Raw genomic sequence first — 13,012 nt, forward strand, 5'->3', positions numbered from 1 at the left:
CATATGAAGTGTTAGTACTGTTTTATATTGCCTTGGTAAAACCACTGTTGGAATATTGCATCCAGTTTTAGACACACGAAACAAAAGTGGTGTTGAGACCCTAGAAAGAGTGCAGTGAAGAGCAATAAAGATAATTGGAGGCTGGAGAATGAAATATATGATAAACAGTTGCAGAAATCTGGTATATCTAGTCTAACTAAGAGAAGGACTGGGGAGACAATGTTAGCAATCTTTCAATATTTGACGGGCTGTCATAGAGAAGAGGGGGTCAAATCTATTCTCCAAAGCACTTGAGGGCAGGACAAGAGATAATGATGGGAATTTATCAAGGACAAATCCAATCTAGAACTAAGGAGAAATTTCCTGATTGTGAGACAATTGATCAATGGAACAACTTGCCTCCAGAAATTGTGGATGCTCCATTACTGAGGGTTTTTAAGAAAAGATTAGACAGCCATTTCTCTGGAATAGTATAGGATCTCCTGCTTGAACTAGAAGACCACCAATGTTTCCTCTAACTCTGTTATTTTGTACTGTAAATTGTTAATTATTAATTTTTGAAGGCAAGTTTTTTTTGTCAAAACTAGGTTGGCTGACTGATTTAAAAATGTCTCTAAAATTTTAGATCCACATTTTATTTCTGTAGCTATTCTGGCTGTTCAAACTTTGGAACTGGATTGAGAGTATACTTTGGTAGGGTCTGTCATAACTTTGAGCAGTTGTTAAGCAACTGGTCATAAGGGGAGAACTACCAGAATACTACTATGGAAATTCTATGAGAAATTGCCTTGAAGAAGTGCTCAGTTCAGCAATACAAACAGGCAATTTCATTGATTTATTTTATTCTTCCCAGGTGGCTGTCCTAAAAGTAGTCATAAGACCCTTAAAACAATTTACAAATTTAGCAAAAATAAAAAAAAACATTTGAGAAAAACTTTCGTCAATAGCCATCACATCTGCTTATAGCACCAACATTTAGACCTAAATACCACTCCATAGTGATTTGCAGCATGCTCTGAGCAGTTTACAAAGTCAGCATATTGCTCTAAACAATCTGGGTCCACATTTTACTGACCATCAAAGGATGGAAGGTTAAATCAAAGTTGAGCCGGTCAGGATTGAACTCCAGGCTGTGGGCAGAGTTAGCCTGCAATACTGCATTCTAACCACTACATTATCGCAGCTTTTATTTCATAAATATATGGAACGTATCTTATTCTGCAATTATTTAGAGTAAGATACAGTTTTTAAAAAAGTAACACAAAATCATGGTATAATCATTATGTTCCTAAACCTCCAATATCACTTTTGGGAGGGGCAGGGAGGACAGGGCTATAATTTTAGTATTTCAAGGTCTTCACCAAGTTTTCCATAGAATATTGAGGTCCATACACCAAACAAAAAAGGAATTCAGGAATTGAAGGAATACATCGGATTCTTAAACATTGACAATATTGAAAGTTACATTGGCTAACAAGTTTCCTGAACACTTTGAGATGTATCTTATAGATTTTTGGCTACTAAAAATAACTTGTATTTTAACCTATTTATAGAAATCTTCCGTTTTTACATAATGGAAATGTATACCCTTCAATACCTGTTGGCTGTGCTGCACACATGAAAGAAACATACGAAACATGGAACTGTTGATGCACATCTAATACAAGTACAACCGGAATATCTGTGAAGATCTAAAAGTAGTGGTTCTGCTGCTTGGAATGCAGCTTGGACATACCAAGTACTACAGTTACATATGCAAATGTGACAACTATTCAAGAGAGTTGCGTTGCATTAAAAAGACATGGCCACTCCAAAAGAATTTGGTTCCAGGACAGAATAACATGGCACATGAACCATTTGTTGATCCGGGGAAAAAAAGATATTCTTGCCTCTGCTTCACATAAAATTCAAACTGATGAAAGGTTTCGTGAAAGCAATGAACAAGGAAGGTGAAGGTTTTTGTTATTTGAGACAGATGTTTCAAAGAATAACTGATGCCAAGATTAAGGAAGGCATTTTTATTGGTCCACAGACAAAATACATAATTAGTGACAAGCAGTTCAAAGATCTGTAGTGGGACCAGAGAATATTGCTTGGAAAGCATTCAAGGATGTTGTTGAGAATTTCTTGGTAACTACAGAGTACCAAACTACATTCAGCTGGTTGACAAACTTGTTACAATATACAAGAGCATGAAGTGCAACATGTTACTGAAGATTCATTTTCTACATTCACACTTGGACTTTAGCGCAAATCAAGGTGTAGTCAGTGACGAATGTGATGAAAGTTTTCACAGGACACTGTCACAACAGAAAAACGGTATGAGGGCAACTGGAATCCATCAATGCTGGCTGACTACTGTTGGATACTGCAGCAAAATGCATTTATATTATTTTGTGGTCTTCCGGGTGCGCTTCAAGGTGTTGGTTCTCACCTTTAAAGCGCTCCATGGCTTAGGGCCAGGGTATTTACGAGACTGCCTTCTGCTACCGATAACCTCCCACCGGCCAATACGCTCTCACAGAGAGGGCCTCCTCAGGATGCCGCCGGTCACGCAATGTCGGCTGGCGGCCCCCAGGGGGACACCCTTCTCTGTGGGAGCACCCGCCCTCTGGAACGAGCTACCTCCCGGAATACGGCTGATTCCGGATCTCTGCACTTTCCATAAGGCCCTGAAGACGTTTTTATTTCAGCAAGCCGGCCTGGCCTGAATAGGTTTTATGGGTTAGTTTTTAATTGTATCGCTAGGGATTTTAAACTGGGGTGGCCATTTAATTTAATTTATTTTTAATTATTTTAACTTTTATATTGTATGTCATTTTAATTCTTGGCTGTTCACCGCCCTGAGTCCCTTCGGGGAGAAGGGCGGGATATAAATTAAATAAATAAAATAAATAAATAATATAAATGAAAATCAGCAGCAAAATGCATTTAGCCCTGTTGAATTCATGCAGCATGTTGGAATCATTATGTGATTAAACACATTATACTATAATCATTAAAAATGAATTTAATATTTCTCAAGATTCCTATAAGACACAGTCATTCTAAAATTATATTTGCATTCAGTTTGAATGGGTCTAACGTAATCACCAAACATTTTTCGGGAAGAAAATACTGTGCTTGATCAGCCATTTATATAATCCATCAGTATCCAGTATCAGTATCCATCAGTATAATGTTCCCACCATAATGTTCAATATTATTCATTAGAGATAACATTAACAATTTTATTTCATTTGATCGTGCAAGTCTTCTCAACTATGAATGAAATCAATAAGAAAAGATTGCTACAAGGCTGCCTCTATCAAAACATTAGCGTATCCTTATGGGACACACATGCTGTCTTTAAATTTAGTGTGTGAACTGTCGAGACAAACTACTTAGGAAAATGCCAGCCAAGAGATTTCTTGTTCAGTTCTACCTTCTCTGTGGGTTAATTAAAATGTTTGGTTAATAATAGAGTCTTGTGTTTGTTCAGAAAAGCTATTCATCACTAGATTTGAGTAAAGGCTAAAGAACACCATTTGGCTAGTGTTCTGAGTTTATTCCAATGTGTTGCTCTTATTTTAGAGGTGCATTGGTAAAGCATGCAAATATAGTTGGCATTAAGCATTTGCTCTCAGTAAAGGCAGCTTAATAAAGATAGTGAGTAATTTCTGCAAAATGGTGCCCCTCAAAACAAAAAAGCTCAAAAATTATTCATCTCACATTCATTTTTAATCAGACTTAGAAATATACTTATAGATTGCTGAAATTGAAACAATTATTCATTAGACAGTTAGATCTTGTAGTCATATTCATATGATTCTATTAAATCCTATTAATATGATTTGCACTTTCTGAACTTTTTTCATATCCTTGAATGAAATTTTATCAGCGCTTAAGATGTGTCATCCTTGATCCATAACAAATTCACCAAGAAGAAACCTTTCCACCCAACTTTTCTTGCTATGTGTTGGAAGTACTTTCTGATTTGTGTCACCTCAAGCTGTACTATCCAGTCTGCCTGCTATAATTCATTTTAATGTGGGTAAACACTTCTGCTCCAATTGCCTACTATGCATTTTGGCAAGATTCTCCTTCCCTTCTAGTCATTGGTTGTTGCCCTTCATGACCATTTAATGTCACCAATAGAACAAGACCAAAAAAAAAAAAAAAAACCAGAGAGAAAAAGCACAAACTCATTGATGGAAGACTGGCATGATGCGGGTCTTTTTAAGACAGGTGAAATTATCTTGAATTCTGCTATTTTCCTTTTCTAGCCCAAGTAATAGGGAAAAGTAGGTTAACCCCTTCCTTCCTTCCTTCCTTCCTTCCTTCCTTCCTTCCTTCCTTCCTTCCTTCCTTCCTTTCCTCCCTCCCTCCTTCCCCATCCATCCCTCCATCCCTCCATCCATGAGTGGCAAACAAGCATTAGAAACCAACAATCAACATTCATGTCAAACAGTCTAAACAGCAGGGAAAGAGGTTGAAATTTGGAAATTTCTTGAACTGGTTTCATTTTTAGCTTGTCTATGTTTGGCATATAAGCAGTTTAAGACTGCAGCGCAGAAAAACGTGGTGTCTCTGTGATTCACTGGAATCCTGGAGCTTTAGAAATGGCTTTGTTACTTTCCCTACCCTGATAGGCATTGATGGCTTTTTTATGGAGTCTTTCAGAAATTTCTTTTGAACAGGATATGATAGAGAAAACATTACTGTTATTGGGAAAGTCAAAATTTGTCTGATTTACAAAAATCGGGGGGGCTGGAAAAAATAACCCCTGAATATTTAATAAAATAAATAGACAACTGATGTTTTAATTAAATTGATTACACTAAAGGGATTGCTTACTTTTCAAACTGGAAGCTTACATGTTGGATGAAGTTCTGATAATATTCAGTGACAAAGTTCTGCAAAGAATCAGATAAAAAGGGCTGATTCCACTCATCCCATGAATTAATGGCAATTTTTTCCCCCAAAAGGACAAATAATTCAGGATATGGACAGAACTATTTTATTGATTATGTGTGAGATTATTCATAGACTGAATGGATAGTCCCAAACAAACTTTAATCTATGAAATAGGGATACTAATTATCTACTTCATAGAGGTAATACACAGAAACCTGTAAAACAGGTAACAAACTAATTCTTGAGTTTATCTTACTTTGTTTTTTAAAAGAAATAGTTTAAAGTTCTTGTAATGCTAACAGCAATAACTTAAAACAAGTTATAAAACAATATTCATTTGAAGACTGAAAAAATAACATACACCGCTCATCAAATTAATTAATTTAAATTAATTATTTTAAATTATTAATGAAAACATTAATCCAGAAGAGTAAATAATTTCTCCTGTAGCAAGGGATTTTTTTTCCATGAAGGGAAAGAGGTTTAGAATTTTAAGGTTTTGTTAATCTGCTTTCTTTTAAATAAGTATGTACATAGTACATATACACGCACACGAAACATTCTATACATAATATGCTTTTTCATTGTGCTGCTAGTGTATCAGTGAATTCCATCATCGCCAACTTCTTCAGTATTTTGTAATTGGAAAGAGAAGGTTGCAATAACTCATGGTATGTTCCATTCTCCAATGTCAATACATTCTGTTTTGCTGGTACTGTATTTCAGTACCTGAGAATGATGATCCCAAAAAAATAAAAATAAAATCTCAGTCTAGATCAGTGATGGCTAACCTTTTTGCCATCACATGCCAAAAGTGAAGGGTGTCCGGGGGGGGGTTGCGGACATGCGTGCCCACACCCATAATTCTATGCTCCCTGCCCCCCCCACATGCATGTATGACCCCCCGGCGCGCTCCCCCCGCTTTTGACACGATGGGCCCAGTAGGCCCGTTTTTTGCTTTCCCCACGCTCCAGAGCCTTTCTACGAGCCTGGGGAGGGTGAAAACGTCCTCTCCCCCAAGAGGCCCTCCAGCATGTTTCCTGACTTCAGGAGGGTCCAGAATGCCCCAAAATCAGTTGGCTGCAGCTGAGCTTGTATGCCCACCAATATGGCTCCATGTGCCACCTGTGGTACGCGTGCCATAGGTTCGCCATCATGGGTCTAGACCAGTGGTTCTCAACCTTCCTAATGCTGCGACCCTTTAATACAGTTCCTCATGTTGTGGTGACCCCCAACCATAAAATTATTCCTAAAACCATTGAAAAAATGTGTTTTCCGATGGTCTTAGGTGACCCCTGTGAAAGGGTCATTCGACCCCCAAAGGGGTCCTGACCCACAGGTTGAGAACCACTGGTCTAGACCAATGTGCCATAATACCATAGAGAATCATTAAAACAGACCGACCCTCTTTAAGAAGCAAAACTTTTCTGAAAAGCTCTGTATTGTTAAAGCAGTTATTAACTTATGCTATCAGGTGAAGAAAAAAAAAACCTGTTCACTTTAAAGCAAGGCACACAAAACAAGTTTATAAAAGGCATGGGGAAATAGCTCTGTCATGCTTGCTTCAGGCGTTATGCTTTCATGTTATTCTTACAGGGTGTACTGGGGATAATTTACAACCCAAATTAACCTCAAATAGCCAAAAATAAACTCTGGAAATAATGCCTGTGTGCCACTCTTCATTCTTCCAAGTTTAGAGTAGCAGAAAAATAGGGTAACATATGAACAGTGAACAAAAAGTTTTTAAAAATCCTTTTATTTTTCAGGCTGCACACTAAAAAAATAACTCACAGAAATATTATGATAATAAAGGTTCTGTGAATTTTATTTTGAAAACTAACAAGACATCCAAGCCTGAAACATTATTTTGTTTTCCATTTTCCATTTCATTTCTATTTTTGTTTCCTCTTCTATTCTTTTACTTTTTTTATTCTTTGAACTTGTATTCTCCTCACACCAAATTGTCTTGCCACTGTCTTCCATAGAATGCACATAATAGCCCAAGAAGAATCTGAATCAAATATAATCAATTATTAATCAACATAGTTACTAGCTATTCTTTTGTTCCTCTCCTCACTAAATATTATGATTATCATATAAAATGATTCTATATAGGTTACCTAAACCATCTAAAAAGCTGAAAATGTGAAATTTATTCTGCAGAGGAACAGGATATCTGAACCTGCAAGATACTTTTAGTTGCCCTTGTTTTGCAAAGAAGCTACTCGCCACTCGTGCAGAGATGCACACTTGCAAAATGCGACATTTCTCTCCCCCCCCATTTAATGCACCAGTAGATAATATTGGGAAGGCCTTGAGTAATTGGCTATGCTCTTAATGAACAGAAACTGTTACTTACTGTGTGCACTCAAGCTGATAGTGGCCCAACTCACTCCCTTCAGATGACCATGCCGAGTCCGTCGGACTGGCATTTTTAAAACATTAGGTTACTTTCCACGTTGCAACATAAAGAGGAACAAGACAACTCTTCCAACTGATTTTTGCGTTGGGCATAGAGGATACTGTATCCAAATGACACATCCGGAAGAAGGACTTTGCAGCTAAGCAGCCACAGAATCAGTCTCCAGCATAACAAGAGAAATCCCTTGTGTAGAAAAGTTCCGAGTGAGGGAAAAAAGAAAGGAGGGGAAGGGAGAGAGAAGAGTAAACCTGGAACACAACCAATAACCCTAAAGACTCCTTGAGATATTTTGGACCTAAAAATCCTCCAATCAGAGACGTGATGACAGGAAAAAGCAGACACATGTCTCCCTCGACCATATATGTCGTAGATTAGGCAGACTTTGGAGGGACTGAAACAGGAGATGAGTCTTTGAGACCCATCAACCGGCATCACATGTCACTTGTCAACGTGAATTACAGTAGAGTTCCGAGGTCCTGTTTTGAGAAGTGGAATTAGTGGGTGAAACAACATGCGTTAAAAGCTCTTTTTTTAATATATAACAACACTGACACACACATTTATATAGGGCATTATTACAAGCACTCAGATTCAATTGCTTGGAGATGATTTAAATACATTTTTCTTTCAAATCTGTTACTTTTCCCTGGTTATAAGTGCTAGGCTTTTTTTTTTTAACAATCTGATAAAGAATGGAACTAATTAGTTAGTTTAGTTAGTTAGTTAGTTTATTTGATTTGTATACTGCCCTACTCCCGAAGGACTCAGGGCGGTGAACAGCCAACAATAAAATACATAAATACACAAAATTTAAAAACCCGATAAAATCAAATTAAACTTTTTGGCCCAGACAAATTAAAATACCCCAATAATTTAAAAACAGGTTAAAATTTACATATTTAAAAAGGGAAGAGATCAGGCCAAGCCTGATTATAACATTAATCCACCTGAGAACAGCTGACAAATCTAATGATACAAATTAGCTCATTTTTTGGAACTTGGCACTAACAGAAGATCTCTTTTCCCCAGTTACTTATTTCCTTGGTGAGTTTTAATAGATTAATAACAATTAATCTGCAGCAAAATAAACGATGTCCCCAATAATCATTAGGTGATTTAAGAATTGCATTTTGCCGAGACAGACTACATGGAAATTCAAAAAATTACATCACTGTCAATCTTCAATTAGCTTCCACTATTTAAATTGTCACTCTGTGTCATAATTTTATACGTAATCCACCAAGAAAGTGGAAAATTAATCTACACAGAATCATTCATAACGCACCTTTTCTAAATAAAGTTAAGTATACAAGAACAGGAATCACTGGAGATTAGAAATGAAAACATTCTGACACAATGTTTACGCACGATACCAGACCTCCGGACTTTTCGTCGGGCCCTGAAAACACATCTATTTCATCTAGCCGGGCTGGCTTGATCCCATCCTTGCGGTTTTAATTTGTAATTGGTTTTAACTGGGTTGTTTTAAATTGATGGCCAAAATTATTTAATGTCTTTTAAACTGCTTTTAAATTTTATATGTTGTGTTTTATCGTGGCTGTTCACCGCCCTGAGTCCTGTTGGAGAAGGGCGGTATACAAATTAAATAAATAATAAATAAATAATAATAATAATAACAATCTAACATTGCTTAAAGATACTTTCTGCTAGTTAGGAGTTTTAATTATAAAATTCCAGGGCAAAAAAGAAAATAGGATGCTGTAACCATGTACTTTATTTGGAAGTATGCTTACCTATCCAGAAAAAAGGCACTGAAGCCTTAGAGAATACCTAGGAGATTTGAAAGAAAACTGGGTGGACAGCAACCTCAAACATTTACCTTCTGGTAAATTACCTTCTGTAATTCACCTTCATTTTGGCAGTGTATTGATTGCACTATCTTGGAATTCAGCATGGGTCCACTTTTCACTGATGGAAGGATAAATTACAGCATTAGCTTATTCCATTTTATCAAGGGCTTTTTTGGTAAAATATTTTAGTGATGCAGGAAAGAGTAATTCTGCCAAAACCAGGCTGTTGGGTAGTTCAAAGACTTTCTGTGCACTCCTTATGATCCCTGAGAATATGCCCCATATTCCTGACCCTATCCCCATAATTTTAATCCTATCGTCTGAGGGCAGGAAGCCAGATCTCAACAATCCATTCCAGCTGCTGTGAAAAGAGGAATTCCATTGGGAGTTTCAGGGAAAGAATTGGTCTTTAGTCTTCATAACCTTCCAGTTTCCTCAACCCAACTGAAAAGCAGCACCCAATAGAATGGTATTCTTAAGGAATTTTTTAAGTGAAGACAAAAAAAGCCCCTTTATTTCTGCCTTACTAACGCAGGCTTGACTGAACATTGGATAAGGGGATTCCTTTGCTTCTAGGTGCCCCATTCCTGACACATATACAAATATACACTTGGTAATATGATTATTTGGCCCAACATTTATCCTTAAGGAATAACTTCATTCATTTGGTTTTACATTCCAAAGCTTAATCTCACAAAAAGATCTCTCCCTCACATTCCTGTTAAGTTGTATGGAGCAACATTAATACCGTGCTTCCCCAAAAATAAGACCCTGTCTTATATTTTTTAAACCCTGAAATAAATGCTTGGCCTTATTGCCATGCTCTCAAAAACCCGTTTGGGCTTATTATCAAGGGATGATTATCTTATTTTGGAGGAAACAGCCCAGGGGTGAAATGCTCCCGGTTCGGACTGGATCACCTGATCTCGTAGCGATGGAGGCGGGTGGTTCGGAAAACCGGTAGCAAAAATCCTTCCCCCCCCCATTGCCCAGCCGAGCCACGCAATCATCAGAGGCTTTTTAAAATTATTTTTTAAAGCATTTTTTCTACAACCTCTTTGGCCAGAAATATGCTTTCAAAAGTAAAAAAAAAAAGCCTCTGATGATCACACGGCTCAGCTGGGATCATCAGAGGCTTTTAAAAGCATTTTTTCTACAACCTCTTCGGCCGAAGAGGTTATAGAAAAAATGTTTTTAAAAGGAAAAAAAGCCTCTGAGTATCAGGCAAGTCAGCTGGGATCATCAGAGGCTTTAAAAAAAAAAAGAAAGCCTCTGCCGATCAGGCAACTCAGCTGGGATCGTCAGAGGCTTTTAAAAGCATTTTTAAACAACCTCTTCAGCCAAAGAGGTTGTAGAAAAAATGGTTTTAAAAGTAAAAAAAAAAGTTGGCCATGCCCACAGAACCGGTAGTAACAAATTTTACATTTCACCATTGAAACAGGCTATAAATGATTAAGAATAAATTCAGCTGTCCCCAGTTTATGTATTGACTAAACCAATTATCCAATCACAGTAGGTTTGATTCAGACATCTCATTCACATAAACAATAAGAGTTAAGTGTCTGTGTTAATTGTCTCCTATGGAATGAGCAGGACTTGTTAAACAAAGCTAGAATATGCCCACCATGGGTGTTGTTTTTTTTTAAATGATTTCACTCTAATATAATATATGGATTGTCTCTATAAATAAGTACATCGTACGAAACCCATGTCAAAAATAAGAAGCCTAAACAAATCCGTACCTATGAGCAATGGGATAGGAAGCTTTACACTACCAAGTCACAAGTTCCAGTCTGGCTGAATTAAGTAACATGATTATCAAATGATAGCCAAAAATGTACTCATGACGGATCAGTTTGTCTTACTGACACCTAAGATTTTAAAATAGACAACTTTTCATCAACAGAATACTGAAAAACATTCTTAATCACCTGACTTACCAGGATCTTATTTTAGTATCCTTATTTGTTCACATGTACTATGATATTACTACAATGGTAGACTGCTTTGTTTTCTCTTTATTTTTAAATTTGTATATGCTGTCAAGTCCCAATATTTGCTCAACCCACAAATATTCATAATTCAATAGAATTATTAAATCCTAATTAAAAACTCTAAAATTGTGAAAAGTTCTAGAAGACCTGTATTAAAAATATTTAAGCCCTCTTCTAAACTGTAATACAAAAGAGGAAAGTTTCCGCACCAAATTATTACATAATCTGGATTCAGTTTCAAAATTAGTTGCTGATATTATGTAGGATCTGCAAGACATGTGCCACTGAATGGATGTAGGTGGTCCTGCATCTAATCTGGGCCCAAACTATGTAAGGCAGTGGTTCTCAAAATATTCTTCACCACAGACCCCCCCCCCTTAAATATCTTTTGTGTCCATAGACCATGGCCACGGATCCCCAAGGCTTAAGATTTAAATCACAACATTTCTTCAAGCCTTTGTAAACCCTCTGTGACATTGTGCTCCCCCTCAGAGGCCACAGGTTGAGAACCACTGATGTAAGGTATTATATAGGACAATTAGTACCTTCAATTGAGACCAGAAAGGAAATGGCAAGTAGTACAACAATTTGAAATACAGTTGTGATATGGTATTCTCTGGAAGCACCCCCACTACCACTCCTGTGCTCCCTTCTATAAAAAAAAATCTTTTTATTTATTTATTTATTTATTTATTTAAAATAACATTACAAACATGTAATGTTGTAATGTATATGTTGTTTGTAATTTGTAATATAAAAAAATTCTATGAACATTGAATTGCAATAATGCATCAAGAAAATAATTTGAATATGCCCAATCAATGCCAGGATTCTTACTTCTAGCAAAGAATACAATTTTTTTTATCAATCAATGCTGAAAATGCTCCTTTCCCTATTGTAACTTGTCTATTCAGCATTAAAGACAGATCCCCAAATCTGAAGAGAAACACAACCTTATTCAGTGCAGGCATATTTTCAAAAAATCAGCCTCTGGAATTGACAATTCTGTCTTATCCAGATTTAGCTTTAATTTGTTCTCTTACATTCAGTTCTTTATAACCAACTCTCTTTGAATATCCTAATAAGCCATGATAGAGAGGAAGACAATGAAGTAAAGAGATATAAGAACGTTATCCAAGGGACAAAGAATGGCATAAATTCAGACTTCTCAAACTGTTCATAGCAGAACTTTGTTGATATGTCAGTGCCTGTTGGAAGTTCCAAGATCCCTACCATATTGCCAACAATGTTAAAAACTCTTATTGTTCAGTTCTGTGGAGATGCAGTCAAAGGCAAAATACTTGGTCTCTTTTTATCCAAGTCTATAAACAGGCCTTATAACATGCCTATATATTATCCATAATATTTTCCTATATTTACCTATACCCATGACATTGGCATTAATATCACCTGCCAAGCTTCATAATAAGTTTCAAATTAAAGTCTCCTCACTCTGAGATTCTTAAGAAGTTAAATAGCAATACTACAGAGAATCAGAAAGACATAGATACAAATAGGAATACAATTACAATATTCCTATATATGCAAATTAGGAAGCCCTATTTACAAAAAACATTTTTCATTTAACATGGAATCTGAACCATATACTGTATGTACTATATACTGGGCCTCTGCCACCACTATTTGAACCTGTGGCCATGTAATTTACTATATTTGAAGGCTTCTGCCATTTGTCTCTTCTCTAGCTTTTCCTGCTGTGAGAATCAGAGATCTTACCAAGTTCCATCCTTAAATATCTTCTATGCACCATGGAGTATGACAGACTCTGACACAGGGTAGAAGTCACTTAGATACTTTCTTATTTTGTGTCTCTGCCAGATAGTTAGTTAGTTAAGTAAGTAAGTAAGACTGCACCTAGAGTTTTGGTC

General features: G+C 36.6%; 1 protein-coding gene across 6 annotated transcripts in view; it reads right to left on the reverse strand.

The window, feature by feature from the left end:
- EVL (Enah/Vasp-like) overlaps nucleotides 1–13,012 on the reverse strand; it is a 168,880-nt gene that overhangs the window by 39,514 nt on the left and 116,354 nt on the right. Inside the window, exon 1 of one of the 6 annotated variants that reach the window (XM_034418461.3) lies at nucleotides 7,256–7,460. The exons of the other annotated variants lie outside the window; for them this stretch is intronic. Within the exon in view, the coding sequence (XP_034274352.2) occupies nucleotides 7,256–7,328 (73 nt within the window). The 5' untranslated portion in view covers nucleotides 7,329–7,460. Of the gene's footprint in view, nucleotides 1–7,255; nucleotides 7,461–13,012 lie in introns of those variants that run through there. 6 annotated transcript variants of the gene reach the window in all.

This window comes from Pantherophis guttatus, chromosome 1 (genome assembly GCF_059756535.1).
Source record: "Pantherophis guttatus breed Tessera chromosome 1, ASM5975653v1, whole genome shotgun sequence".
NCBI lineage: Eukaryota > Metazoa > Chordata > Lepidosauria > Squamata > Colubridae > Pantherophis > Pantherophis guttatus.